A 14719-nucleotide genomic window follows, 5' to 3' on the forward strand; every position below is an offset into this window, starting at 1 on the left:
GCGGCTGCCAGCTTTGTGGCTCCCACAGCCTTTCCCTGGCTGCTGCCCTGCCTTCCAAGTGCTATCGATTCTCCCAGCATGGGGCAGGAGTGGCGCCTCCAGGAAACGCCACTTCCTGGGCTCCTCTCCTGCCGTGGCCTCCCTTCAAACCTGAGGCCTATCACCCAGTCCCCTACCCCCATTCTTCCCCAAAGGGAGGAAGGGACCATGCCCTCCTGGGGGGAGGGGAGCGGGGCCCATACGCCCAGGCCTTCACAGAGCCACGTCTCCGTGCCTCTGTGCACTTGGCTGCCTCTTCTGACACGTCTCCGTGCCTCTGTGCACTTGGCTGCCTCTTCTGACAAATCAACGGGCCAGAGCAGACGGTCTCCGAGGTCCCCTCCACCTCTGAAGTTCTGATGTTTCCAAAGGCAATCACGGCAGAGCCACACCTAGACCGCAGTACTGCGCTGCCAGGAGGGGAGGAGAGACGGGGGCAATGGGAGAGAGGTCGAGCAGAGCCTGCACGGAGGCATGGCCCAGCTCCCAGGAGTGGGGGGAACGTGTGGGTCTCTGAGATGAAGGAGGAGAGGCCCGCGCTGGGAACCCGATGGGAATGTAAAGGGGGGAGCGGAAGAGGGCAGCCACATAAAAGGCCAGAGGTGCTGCAGGAGGAAGGAAGGAAGGAAATTCTGTTTATTATTACACACCTGCGGGTACCAAGCACTGTGTGAGCTATTTCATATCCCTTTATGGCCCTAAGAACTCTGAGAGATCAGTGTCATTAACCTCATGTTACAAATGAAGAAACTGAGGTACCAGAGGTTAAGTGGCTTGTTCGAGGCCACACAGCTAACAGTTCCAAAGCTGGGGTGCAGAAGTTGCTCTGTTCACTGCAAAGCCCCCTCCTTGTTTTTGCTGGGGTGCGTCCCAGGAAGGCCCTGGGGCCTCTGCTCAGGTGGCTTCTGCTCCTGCAGAGAGCCGAGCCCCTCCCCCCCGGCCCCGCCCCGCCCCGCCCCGCCCCGGGGCCTTCCCTAGTCCTGCCAAGGGTTTGCAAAACAGCAGCGCCGGCCTTGGGGGAGAGGCCAGGTGGAAAGGCAGGTCCCAGGACGCTGGCGTCGGAGCACACAACTGGAATCTGGGGTTGGCAGAGGGGTGGGATGTGGAGCAAATCCAGTGCTGACAGCAGCCAGTTGGGACACGGCTTGTTACTCATCACCTTCCCTCCGCTCGGGCCGCGCCTCCACCCACCGCGCCCAGAGACCCGGACCGTGAGTTTTGGCCCGTGGGGCGGCGAGGTGCACGCCCCGGCCTCGCCCGCAGGGCCGGCCCCGCCCGCCTCGGACCCCCCACCCCCCGCCCTGCTCTCCCGGCCTCCGCACCCGCCCTCCCTGCTCCCCTGCTCCCAGTCGGGCCGCCAGCCCGTCCTCCTCCTCCCGGGCACCAGCCCCTCCTCCCCGCTGCGGAGGCACCATCCAGCGCCACCTGCCTCGATCCGCCAACCAGGCTGCGGCCAGGGGTGGGCGGGGCCAACAGGCTGCGGCCAGGGGTGGGCGGGGCCTCCGCCATCAGGTGGTCCCCTCCATCCCTTTCCCCTGAGTCCCTGTCCAGACCCGGGAGGCTCTGGGGCACCCTCTGTACCTTTCAGGCACAGGGCCCTGTACAAGGGATCTGCGGCACCCCCTCCCGGGTGTCATCAGGTCACGCGAGGACTCAGGTGGACCTTCCCGTCCTTTCCTGCCCGGGGCCCCCAAGGACAGCGAGGGGCCAGGCCTCTGAAAGAGCTCCCTGGAGCCCTGTCCATTCACACGCTTGGGAAGATGGCTTCCAGGATTGGTTTCCCCCAAGGTGACCGGGACAGGGCCAAGTTTCCCTGCGCTGTCACAGGGCTGCACGCGCATTCCGAGAGTCCCTACCTGCAGAGGATGACAGCCCTCGTAGGAGAAATTGGCCTTTAGGAAAAAGCAAAGGCTTGACCTGGAGGCCCCGAGCCTGAATTATCCCAGAGACCCAGGGAAGAGCTTGCTCCAGAGCAGGAGGGTAAATGTAGTTCAACAAAGCCAACATCCACTGGGCACTCACGGGTGCCCGTGATGTGGCCGCCTGGGAAGAAGTTCCTGGCACCCATCCCCTCCCTCCGGCTGCTCAGAGTCACATAGACAGGTGAAAACGGCAGCGTGGGACCAGAGCTTTAGTGCGGGAAGGCACCAGGTACAAAGGGTCCCAGGGGATGGTACTGAGTTCAGTTTAGGGATCCTCAGTGAGATTAGAGAGGATTGACATGTTGACAAGCAGCAGGGAGGCAGGAGGTGGGAGTGTCTGGTCCCCTCCTTGCTTAAGGCTTCTCAATGGCCTCACAGAGTGAAATTCAAACCCAGACAGAGGACTGGAAGGTCCAGCACGATCCTGTGCTGTCCCGTACAGGGGCCGCTAGGGACACGCGGCTATCAAGCATTTGACACATGGCTGGTGTTTCAGCGGAGAACTGAATTTCTTATTTCATTTCATTGTAACAGACTTCAATAGCCTGCGCAGATACGGAACGTTTCCATCATCCCAGCAAGCTGTACAGGACGGGACAGCCCACCTGCCTCCGTGTCCATCTTGTGAGCACCTCCTCTCCCTCCCCTTATGGGGCCACACTGGTCTGCTGGACCAGAGAACATGCCAGGCCCAGGCCCACACCCACTCTTCCTTCTGCCTGGAGCCCCGTCCCCCCACTCCTGACATGGGTGCTCCTCTCATGCTTTGGGGCTCCACCTAAGTACCCCTCTCTATTCTGCACCAGCCTCTCATTTGTGTCCTTCACAACACCTAATATCACTTGTAATCATTTTGCCAGCTCATTTACAAGCTTACTCTTTGCCCCCTTAGAATGTAAGCCCAGAGAGAGCAGGACCCGGATTTTTTTTCCCTGGTTGTATTCCCAGGGACTGGCATGGTGCACAGCCCATTTAGGCACTCAGCACACCCGGAAGCGACTGTCAGTGCTCCACGCAGGGGAAGTAACACGTGTGCAAAGGCAGAGGCCGGCATCTGCGTGGGGCCGGTCGGTGGAGGGCTGGTAGGGAGACGGTTTCAAGATTGGGGACGTGACAGTGTGGTTTATCAGGGGAGGTGGTGCCTGAGTCAGGAAGCCACCGAGGAGCCTGCTCGATGACCAAAGGAACTCAGCCAGGAACGGCTGGACAGCAGGGAGCGGGCCCCTTGGCCGCCGTCGCTGTCTATGAAGTCCGAAGGTGCCTGGAACAGGGGTCAGTTGCAGAAGAACAGGGCTAGGTAAGACGGGGGGCCATGATGGCAAGCCTAGAGGTCCATAAAGGAGGGTTAACTCTTTCAATTCCCTAGGGGTATCTGCATCAGTCTGGGGTAGAGGGGGGCACAGACCAGTCACCTGGGGGACTGGAAACTGAGCAAGGAGAAGCTTCGGCCCAATCACTGAGAAGCAGTAGGAGCACCAGAGGCCTCCTCTCAGCCTTCACCTGGGCCGGGCCTCCCCGCTGGCCCAGCTGCCCCTCCTCTTCCCATCTCTAGAGTGTAACTTCTATTGAGGCAGCACTTCGCCTCCTTCACACCGTGCCGAGGACTGGGCCTGTCACGTCGTAGATGTTCAACAAATACCTGTCGGCTAAGCGTCCGACTCTTGATCTCAGCTTGGGTCTGGATCTCAAGAGTTGTGAGTTCAAGCCCCACACTGGGCTCCATGCTGGGCCTGGAGCCTCCTTATCAATCAATCAATAAATACTTGTTGAATAAGTAAATCCGTATTCTGTTTCTTAATGAATGAAACTTCAGGTCACAGGGTGTTTGACTTCCAAGAGCACGGCAAGCCCTGGGTGTTGAAAGTGAAATCTGGGTCACAGGTATTGCTGGCGGGAAGGCAGCAGAGAGAATTAGAGCACCATTCAATGCTCATTCATGCTAACACCTTTGAGGATGATAATTTCCTCATCTTGTTTCAGAATCAAACCGAAATTAATTTCTTTCAAGAGGCTTTTCCCACATGCTCCACATGCACTAACTCAGATGAACTCATACCCCTTAGAGTTTTGTAGCCATCTAAAAATATGTTCTGCGACTTGCCTGAAAGCATTTCAGAGCTCAGCTCATGGGGCAGAGTCTCACGGACATCTAATCCTTCCCCCTTAGGAGTGTTACCCTCGTCCCAGTCCTGTCTCTGAGGCAGGGCCTCACACGGGGTGGGGCTCAGGCAGGCAGAAGAGAGAGGTGATGGAAAAAGCTCCGGCCTGCTGGCTCAAAGCCATGCACTTGAGTCCCAAACCAATCCGTCCAGCCTGAATATACCTCGCTCATCTTGGGCTAGAATGTGTGGCCGACCCTCTTCCTTCCCTTCTCCCAGGTGGGAAGTCTGACCTTGGTCCAAATAAAGGCTTCACCATTGACTTAACCTTTCTGTGTTTCCAGTTCTGCAGCATAATACCTCCTCAGGGGTTATTGGGAGGATGACATCAAATAATATAGGCCAAGCAGACTTGCTACTGGCTCTGCAGATATTAGCACTCCCTCAGTCCACTGCCAGGCTTCCCTTCACTCTGATGTGGGGTAGGAGAGACAAAGAAAATGTCATCCAGAGGAGGTGCTTCAAGATTCCCCTTCTTACGTAGCCCCATGGGTGACATCCGAATCCCGGAGTGTTAGGGCGAGGGTGGATTTGGTGAGCTATCAAATCTACCTCCACTCCTTACAGATCTGGTGCCAGGCGAGAGGCAGGGACTGGTCTGGCATCATGAAGGTAGTTAGTGACACAACTGGAACCGGTACACGGGTTGCTGGACTTTCATGCCACGTGATAGAAACAGATCCTGGTAAAAGATTGATCCATGAAAGGCTTTTGAGCCTTCTGCTTGTCACCGGGAAATCACAAGGAGGCAGCCTGGCACTACCATGGGGTGCCCACACTCTGGATCCAGTGTGCCTGTGTTTGGCCCTGTCTCTGCCACTCACCAGCTCAGTGGCCCCACTGAGCCTGTTTCCTCATCTCAAAAAGAAAGATGATGGCCTTGACACTGATACTCACCTTGTAGGATCACTGTAAGGATTCGGATGAGATGGTCCATGCAAAGGGCCCAGAACCGTACCTGGTTTGTAGGCTGACTGCTTGAAGGAGCATAGCAAATGTTGGATATTGCTATCAATATGTCAAAGGAATGTCAAGATCGAAATAACCGAGAAACTAAACTTTGTATCTGGGAACAATTTTAAAGATGATCAGTTTCAACTTGCAGGGGCTACAGTACGGCCTTTCATAGCAGTAGAGGCTGTGCAGTCACCTTCGTCAGGGCTCTTCCACCTGCTTGAGGTAGCAAAATTATCATTATATAAAGACGTAATTAACATTTATTGTAGCTAGCATATTAGGTTTTAGATAGGGCAAATGTGTGATACAATGCAGTTGTATTTTTATGTGCTGTTATGTATACTTTATAGTACACTGGGGCCTTTATATAATCAGTGAGCACTGTACTTTAATGCCCATTTTATAGGACTTTTATAAGGGAGGTCAGATAGTATGGAGGGAAGAGCAGTGACCCAGGAGTCACCAGGCCTGAATGGAATGAAGGCTTTGCCTCATATTAACTGGGTGACACTAGGGCAAGCTATCTCCTCTCCTCATCGGAAAAATTGGGAGGCTGGGCTGGATGATGTCCAAGGATCCACCCAGCACTGACGGCCCATGGCTGGAAGCAGGATCTTAAAATTTCAAGCGATGATAGAGGTCTATGGGTGTTGGACTTCTGTACCTATGACATGTTGTTGGTCACATCTCTGATTTATTTGATGCTAAGCTCTTAGGAAGACAACCCTCGATTTTAAAACTATTTCTCTTGGAAACTACGATCTGCTTTACAATACTCCGCTCTCCACATGGCTACCCCATGCATGATGGGGAAAAGCAGGGGCTCCCTCCATATAACACCCACTTCTCGGGGAATGGGCAAGTGACCTTCACGAGGTCCCTGAGACTGTCGCTCAGGTTTTGCAATCCTTTGTCATACGATTCCCAACTAGCATAGACTGATGGCCCCTTCCTCTGCAGATCAGAAGGGTGAACGAAAAATGAACTAAGCGAGCTGGGAGCGTGAAATACAAAGGGCAGCTAAAGAGGCAGCTGTGATCGCGTAACACAGCTGGAGGACTCCCCAAGAGTGAGGAGCTGACGGGATGGCACACTCCGCAGTTCAAAAAGGATGTCTGGAATATGAATCCTGAGTCATCAAGAAGAGCATGACTTATGTGACCATCCTCTGCTTAAGGAGGGAAGGCAGGGCGTGATGCCATTTAGAAAGATTTCCATCAACACAGTTTTTAAGAATTCTCAGCCTCTTTTAAAACCCTCAGCTAGCTTTGTGGCTGGGACCATACTCCACGTACATCACTATACATGTGTCCCCAGGGGTTTGCGTGTCTAGGAGAATGCACCCATAAGTCCCGGAATAGTAAGTCCAGAGTGGGGCAGCTTTATGGGGCAGGCAGCCTTCCAGGCTGCCAGGAAGGATCTGAGGAGGATACAAGTTAGACTTGACTTTAAGTTGGCTAGCTTTCCTGCTCATTCACCCATTCAACAATATTTTTATTGAGCCCCTAATGCGGGCCAGCCCCATTTTACGCCCGACGTGTGGAGTCTTAGAGGACACACTGTTCACACGGCGCTTTCCTCCGGCGTGCCCGGACACGGCAAGTGTACTGTTTCCTTTGTGTCTCAAGTGGGGTCCTTGAGGCTTCATGCCCCCACCCCAGCCCCTTGGGGAGGAAGCCACCTTAGAGAGTAGGGCGGTTGTCCCCATAGGGTTGAGCGCGCCTTGGGACAGGGGCTGTGCTTCAGCGCTTGGCCTGGGAGCCCCAGCACGGGGCTGGTCTCGCCAGGACCCAGGGCAGCAGGTGGCCGCCCAGCTCTCCCCGGGGGCCTGCTCCAGACCGGCCTGTTCCTCGAGAGAGAGACGTCTCCCTGGGTTCCCCAGCCGAGCGAGCGCATACTTTGTCCCTGAACGAGCAGGGACAGGATGGAGGGGCGTCTCCCGGCCTCGCCCCTGCACGTCACGGGGGAGGGCGGCAGGAGAGGGAGCCGAGGGCGCAGGGCCTGGGCCCTGCCCCCAGGAGCACCGCGGGCCGAGCCGGCGGTGGGTGGCGCAGGGCGGGGGCGGTATATCCAGTCGGACGGAGGGCGGGCCCGCCAGTGCGAGCGAGCGCAGCGCGGGGACCCGCGGCCAGGCAGGAGCGCACCGCTCGCTCTATGGGCCTGGGGAGCCGCCGACGCAGCCGCAGCCATGAACCCCTCGCCGCTCAAGACCGCCCTGGCCTACGAGTGCTTCCCCGACCAGGACAACTCCACGCTGGCCCTGCCGTCGGACCAGAAGATGAAGACGGGCACGTCGGGCCGCCAGCGCGTGCAGGAGCAGGTGATGATGACCGTCAAGCGGCAGAAGTCCAAGTCCTCGCAGTCGTCCACCCTGAGCCACTCCAACCGAGGTAAGGGCTCTGCGCCCGTGCGCCCGTGCGCCCCTGAGCCCCCGCGCGCGCCCCTGCGCCCCCGCGCGCCCCTGCGCCCCGGCCTCCCCTGGGCCTGCGGCGGGACCCAGGAGGCGCCTCCCGGGCTGCGGGCGGGGGCGCAGGGGCGCGGGAGGGCGGCCGGGACTGAGGGCGGCCGCAGGTGCACCGGCTCAGAGCCCAGAGCGCGCCGCCCCGCCTGCCCCGGGACCACCCCCCTGCCCACCCCGCCCCTGGGCTCGCCGGGGCTCCCCAGTGCGGCCCCTCACCCCGCGCCCCGACCTGGGGCGCCCAGGCCCGCAGGCTCCGGGTGCAGGAGGCCCAGGGCGCACAGAGGCTGCAGACCCAGGACGCCCCTGGGCCGTGCGCCCCCCGCCCCGCAGGCCCGGCAAGGGCGTCTGCAGGTGCCTCTGTCCTCAGTGGCCACCGCAGAAGTGCCCTCCTCCCCATACCCCTCACTTGGCTTGAGCGGGAAGGAGCAAGCATCAGCAGGTTGGCAAGGCTGCAAATGCCAGGAGGCGCCGGGGCTGAGCGCTCACCGTGAGCACTTGTCCAGTTTAGGTGCCCGGTCCCATGCCCCCCGCTGGTGCTGAGGTCCCCCAAGCCGGGGGCTCAGAGAAAGCATCCTTGAAACTCCAGGAGGAAGGGGCGGCATCTGACAGGGACATTTGTGGAGAATTTTTAGACCACGAACCTTAATACAAAGGCTTCCCAGGAAGAATTACATGCCAACTAGCCAATGTTCTGTTTATTTGTGTGTTTAGTTAAATTTAATAAATACTGATGAAAGATTCTACAGCCCAAACCAGTACAGGCCCACCAAGAGTTATTTAGGGAGTCGGGCCCCTAAGAGAGGGTAAGGGGAGCAGCGGGGGTAGCTAAGAGGAAGGAAGCATGGAGCCCTGCGCACCTCCCGCCACACCCTTGCACTCACGCCAGCTCACATTTCCTCCTGGGCTTGGCCTCTCTCCCTCTCCCCCTCACTCCTGAGCGACCCCTGTGTTGAGCTGAGGGAGGGAGAATGGCTGGTTGAGCGCTTCCCTGGACCCCGAACTTAAAAGCTCTTTGCTGCTGTGTGTGCCCTTCACCCTGGCCTGGGCTCCTGGTCCCCCTCTTGCCAGACTTCTCCTCAAGGTCGCACAGACTCCAGGGCATTTGCCGCCTCTTTTATTTAGTGCTTTGGTAGCTGCTCGCTATCCTTTTCTGGAAGTAGGTTTGAGATCATTAAAAAAAAAAAAAAGGTGTCCCCATTTCTGGCCACAGCCCAGTCACAGCTCGAGACAACCTACTCTCATCTCTGCGCAAGACTTACCTGTCCCCCTCCCGCTCCCATGTCATCCCTGGCCTGAGCTGCAGGCTCACAGCTCCAGAAAAATCTCAAAAATCCCGGGTGCCCCGAACACCCCTTCTTCTTCCCACCAATGGGGATGCGGTGAGTGTCCGTCATCATGCGGTGCCCTTTCTGGCTCTGCCCTTCGTGGGTAATATCCCTCTGATGGGATCTCCTTCTCTCCGTCCCGGGGTCCTCCAGGGGGCTTCAGCCAGGTGAGGGGTGACCTCCCTGGCGAATGCGTACCTCTCCGGAAACAGGCCTCTCCAAGGACTGACCCTGTAGGTGTGTCCCCTCTGCCCTCGGCTCTGGCCAGGTTCCCACAGGGGCAGTTTCCCCAGAGGCGTCCTATGTGGAAGAGGCGGTTAGGTCACTTGGAGCTGGTGTTTCTGGTTTATCTGGCTTTGTTTTCATCAGATTCCCCCTTCTCTTCATCAGAACCGCCCAAGCATTCCCTATTTGCTCAGTGGCCATTCCTCCCAACTCTGCTGTCTCTTTTTGTGTTGGTTTCTATCTCATGCACCTGCTCTGGCTGCTAGGAGGGGCGAGCTGGCCGTTGTGGAAGGACCAGGCCCACCTCATTGCCTTAACTCCTCCTGGATACACCGGAATTCTCCAAGAGAGAAGAGTCCCATTCTCGAGGGTGTCTGGTTCTCTGGGGGCCCCTGAATCCTACCAGGGCCCCTCTGGTTAAGAACACCTGCTCCAAAGAAGGCTGGCCACACCTCACAGGCTGCCTGGCAGGTAGCCACCACGCCTTGTACCCCACAAAGGACAGTCAGGAATCAGCGACTGGTGGTCCCAGCCATAGATCCAGCTTTTCTCCAGGGTCCACCCCGCTAGGGTTTTCTTCTGTCTTATTGGTGAGGGGGAATTGAGTCACCAGGGGTTGGGAGAGGAGCCCCACAGAAGGAGCCTGACACCCAGTACCTATTTCCACCCCTGCCTTCCCCAAAACACAGCAGAGGAGATAGGTGCCTGGCCCTGGTCAGGACGTCCCCGTGGAGGGGGGGCTCCAGGGTCGGGAGACCCTGCGGGAAGAGGCGCCTCTCAACCTGCCTGACCTTCTGGGTCTTTTTCTGAACTGGCTGCTAAGTATTGCTCTCCTGTGCATCAAGGGTGTCCTCATGTGCGTGCGTCAGGGTGCCTTCTCCCACCGTGTGGGAAGCAGGAGGAAACCCAGGGGCTGGGGCTGCCCAGCCTGAGATCTTGGCTGGGGAAACTCGGCCTGCCTGAGCAGGGAGGCCCTCGCAGGAGCTCCCCATGAGCCGCCCTGCTGGGGGCCAGGAGCACCCGTTAGGCAGCCCAAAAGGAATACTTTCCCACCTTCAGGTTCTCTAGAACTTCACTTGGAATCTCTTCCTAACGCTTATCCCGAATCTCATTTGGTCCAACTTGAACGCTGCCGTCACCGTGAATACACATCACGCGCGGAGTCTAAGGACACCGCCTTTCTTTCTCGGATCACTTCTCATTCCAGGGAAATCCCGACGCTACCAGCGTCCTTGTCCTTGTTTGTCTCACTACCTGCATAGACAGCTGTGATGTGTTGTTTTTTTTGTTGTTGTTTTTTTTGTTTTTTTTACTTTCAACCTTCTCATAACTACCATTTCTTATGTAAAATGGCCAAACCTGTATTTCTCCATGGTAGGAGATAGGGTTGGGGCCCCCTAGGGCTAGGGAAGGTGCCTGTCCCCTGGTGCGTCAGGCTGCATCTGTCCCTCACGGGGCAGTGACTAGTCGAGGCCTTCCTAGGGGGCAGGCTTGTGCTGGCTTGGTGGCCCGGCCTGCACAGGGGAAGGCCCCCGCCTCGGACCCCACCTTTGTTGGCTTTTCTGTATTTGCCATCGGCCTTGTCGCTGCATAAACCTCTGCCGGAGTGAGGGTCAGCTCAGTCTATTTTCTTGACAGCTGTCCCTTCCAGATGTCACTTCTGGGGTGGGTTTCTGGGGCCCGAATCTGGCACGGGAGAGAGTAAAGGGTGTCTTCGCTTTACCTTGTTCCAGGAACAAAACGCCCTAATTAAACTTCAAATGAACCAATTCCTGTTTCTTTACAATGTACCTTGGCTTGAAGCGAAGGTTTTACCAGAATTTCCGTTTGCCTGTTACAACGCATACAAAAATGCCAGGTATTCCAGAATGTTTCACAGCAGAGTTTGTTTCCCTGGATCCTGCTCCTTTGCTAAATAAAGCTCATTGGCAGAGGTTGGAAAAAAAAAAAGAAGAAGAAGAAAAGAAGAAAGAAAACCAACAAATATTTCTCCCCACGCACCAAATTGTAAATACCAATAAGCCAATCGCTCCAGGTCTAAAACTCGGGGAACTGCTTCTGTCGTGGGCTACGACCCCTAGAGGGTGTGTGATCTTTGGACAAAACAAGGTGCGAGAACATTAGGCATCCTCCCGAGGCTCCCACGGGCACATGCACACCCGCGCCCCTGCACAGACGCACACGCTCTCCGCCGCCTCGCAGTGGTGCTGGGGCAGGAGTCCAGCCTGCGGCCCGGACGCTGAGCGCTGCCTGCACAGATTGCCGGCTGCTGTGTGATGGTGGGCGAGGCACGGCCCCCTCCGGCTTCTGCAACTGTGCGACATGGGGTTAGGTCACCTCCCAAGTGTGCTGTGGTGGTGATCATCGGAGGTAGATTGTGTCGCTCCCTGCCCTGCGCACCGCTCCCCGAGCCGCCTGGAGCTGTCCTTCCCGAAGGCTCCTCCTTGCAACCAGTGGCCCTCACGGGTTCTCAGCATAGAAGCCGGAGAGACACGGGCCCTGGGGGGCACAGATCAGGCCGTGGAGGCACAGCTGGTGCAGATGCCCCACGGCCAGGCCTCCCGAGGAGCCAGGGAGAGGGCGCTGGGGGATGGGGGGGAACACGCACTGCGGGGGACCTCGGCCCTGTTGCAGCCTGTTGGTCAGGCAGGCGGACATCCGGAGTGCCTTGTCCCGGCAGGACCCTGGTCCTGGGCTCAGGAGTGGGGTGGGGATCTAGTGCAAGCGGATCCCTTGCTTCAGGGAGTCCCCAGCCTCCCTGCTTTCGGGGAGAAGGGCCCATAAGTGCATGCGCGTGTGTACACACACACACACACACAGTACGGAAGCCACAGCCAGCACAGTGAGCAGAGCAGCTGACCAGAAAGCTGACAGGGTTACGCTGGAGGGTTTGGAGTGCCCAGGGCTGGGTGGGGTCTCACCTCTAGAAGAAGCTGATTTTTGTGCAAGGTTTTGAATGCAGGGAGAGGGTTAGGCCGAGACGAAGAGAATGTTTCAGGTGCAGTGGGTGTGACCTATTTGAAGGCTTGGAGTTGGAAGGGGATGAGTCACCCCCTGCAAAGGTCTGGCTGTCCGGTCCGGTCGGAGAGAGCCGTCCGCATATGCTCACAAAGAAGCTGCCTCCCTTTCAAAGCTTTGGTAGGCGAGGAAGCTCGTGTTGGCCCTATGACACAGGGGAGAATCAGATCATTGTCTCGGGCACCAAAGGGAAGCAGCATCCAGGGACGCTGATGGTCCGAGTGGTGGATTTTGGGAGATGGCTTTACACCCTGGAACACTGACACGGATGAGACAAGCTGTGTGGGCCGAGCTAGCTGGAATTGAGTGTGCACTGGAGAGAGCTGTGCCTTCTCTGGACACTTGCCCTTGACCTTGGGATTCTGTGGGTGGGCAGATGCCTCCCGGGGACAATGCACAAGCTGGGCTGGCGGCCGGTTCCACTGAGAAGCCACCATCCTTTGAGTCTAGCCTGTGCACCCTTCTGGAGAGAAACAGTGGGAATGCAGGTGCTCAGCTACAAGAGTGGGGGTGATTCTGTGGGGTGAGCTGGGTGCTGGGATCTCCTCCCCTTACCGCCGCTGATACCAAGCGTGCTCCTCAAGGAGGGGGCTGTGCCTGTCCTAGAGCTGCTCTCAGATCCTCTGTCTTCCTCCATTACCCCCACCCGACCAGGGACGTTTTTTGGTGGGAAGAGGGCCTGGTTGAGTGGCCTTCAAAGACTCTGGGCCTGGGCTGCGATTTGGGGGATATGGAGCCTCCAGGCTCCTAAGCCCCTCCACCATGAGGGGTGGGTAGGGACAACTAGTTGAAAGAAAGGGCCTGCGCAGGCCAGGTGTGGCCACATCCCAGCCAGAGCCATGCCCTGTGCCCCAGGTCCCAGGGAAGGAAGAGACACGGCGCTTGCTGCAGTGGGTGCCCGAGGTACATGATGATGGATGCTGGCACGGTCATGAGGTCCTAGCACTGTTCCGAGGGCGCAGTCAGCCAGTGGCCACGGGACAGGGTGGAGTCGATCAGGAGAAGCTCCCTAGAAACGAGGGACTAGCTGGGGAAGGGGACACTGTCAGAGCCATTACCATCACTGTCACTGAGAGCCCCCGTGTTCTTGCTGTCGAATCTGACTTTCCAAGGGTCACATGCACCAGCCGGACACCCTAGGGTCAGGAGAGGGGAGCAGCACTCTTATTAACAGAGCTCACCTCCTACCTGCACCTCTTTGGTCATCGGGCACAACGCAAAGTGTGACTTCAAGTAGGCAACTTCTCTGGACTCCTCCTCTACCTCAGAACCTTGGGCCCCAAGTGCAGCTGCCATTCTGCCAGAAAAGCCGCACTGGCTGGCATGATGGCAGCCTCATTCTCACAAGGAAAGAAGCAAAGCATCTTAGGGTGGGAGTCAGGTGCTCTGGTCCCCGATTGCAGATGGATCTTAGGGAGTGCCTTCAGGAGCCACCTGGAAGGGCCTGGCGGCCGTGGCCCCACCAGAAGTGAGTGTTATAACCCACACCTGTCATCACTAAAGTCACCACTGGGACACAGAGACTGGCTTTTGGAAGCCTAGGGCATTCCAGAGGTCTTATTCACCCCTGCCTCCATGACAGAGAACTCCCTACCTCCCACATGGAGAAAATTATGTGAGAGGGAGGCAGGCAGGTGCAGGGCATGGAGGGCGGAGATGCTTCATCTGATGACTGAGAGGGTGAGTGATGTCACTGCTGACAGGTTGCCTTTTGAGAAGAAGTGGAGGCCCCATGGGAGCCTGCCCTCCACTGAGCCTCCTGGGGATGCCTCCCCTAGCAGAAAGCCTCGCTGGGGAGCCATAGAACCCTTTGTCTGTCACCACCCTAGATTTTCCACCTGAAAGCAGCTGGCTGACCCACACCTGCCCTTGGGTGAGATATCCCTGCTCTTGGGGCAACAGCCAAGTGAACTCTGGCCTGTCAAACCCTGGAAGAGATGATAGAAGTAGGCTGGATGGAAGGGAGTCAGACGAGACCAGGCTGTCAGCTGCCTCGGGACCTGACCGTGCGTGCCTAGGGTCCTGGCTGCAGTCCCTTCCCTGGTATGGGCTGGTTCTGGGTGTCTGAGCCCATGAGATTGCCTCCAGGCTCCTCCTGACAGAGGCCGCCTTTCGGGGGTGGGGGGCAGCTTCCCAAGAAAGGAAGAGGAACAAGCTGCCTGCACTCAGTAGGGGAGCTTGGATGAAGTCAGAGGCTCAGGAGTCAGGCCTGGGCCCGCAAGACACCTCTCTCTGGGAGGCCCCCGAGGCGGGCAGCAAGGAGGTGGTGGCGCAGCCTTTGATGTCACCCCATCTTCCTTGCAAGCTTCTCTGAATGCCATGGGGCATGAGTTACTATAATCACACAGCCATGGAATGCTGGGGCTGTGTTGGGCCTTTGGGGTATACAGAGGCCAACCCCTTCATTTCACAGAAGAAGAAGCTGAGGCCCAGGGAGAGCAGGTGACTTGCCCAAATATCAGAGCCAATGTCAACACCTCTAGGCTCCCAGGGCAAGTTACCTCTGCCATGGGCGATCACCCTAATGGCCTGTTGATCCTCCGTGATGGCAGGGTGGGAATCAGGGCAGTGCCCCCTCCTATGTGCTATGGGGTGGTCCTTTGGCTGGCTTCG

General features: G+C 57.6%; 1 protein-coding gene and 1 long non-coding RNA gene across 4 annotated transcripts in view; both read left to right on the top strand.

Moving 5' to 3' along the window:
- The first annotated feature begins 1031 nt into the window (after positions 1-1031).
- LOC140634812 (uncharacterized) lies at positions 1032-3708 on the top strand. Of its 3 annotated transcripts, none has more exons than XR_012032191.1 (4): positions 1032-1250; positions 2496-2585; positions 2854-3258; positions 3514-3708. It is a non-coding gene; the product is annotated as an uncharacterized lncRNA (long non-coding RNA). The 3 variants fall into 3 exon arrangements; XR_012032192.1 differs by having other exon boundaries at positions 3092-3258; XR_012032189.1 differs by having other exon boundaries at positions 2496-3258.
- Positions 3709-7118: 3410 nt separating this feature from the next.
- Positions 7119-14719, top strand: part of PKP1 (plakophilin 1) — a 45781-nt gene continuing 38180 nt past the window's right edge. The window contains exon 1 of the mRNA XM_072831372.1: positions 7119-7467. Within this exon, the coding sequence (XP_072687473.1) occupies positions 7266-7467 (202 nt within the window). The 5' untranslated portion in view covers positions 7119-7265. The remainder of the gene's footprint in view (positions 7468-14719) is intronic.

Source organism: Canis lupus, chromosome 6, assembly GCF_048164855.1.
Source record: "Canis lupus baileyi chromosome 6, mCanLup2.hap1, whole genome shotgun sequence".
Classification (NCBI taxonomy): domain Eukaryota; kingdom Metazoa; phylum Chordata; class Mammalia; order Carnivora; family Canidae; genus Canis; species Canis lupus.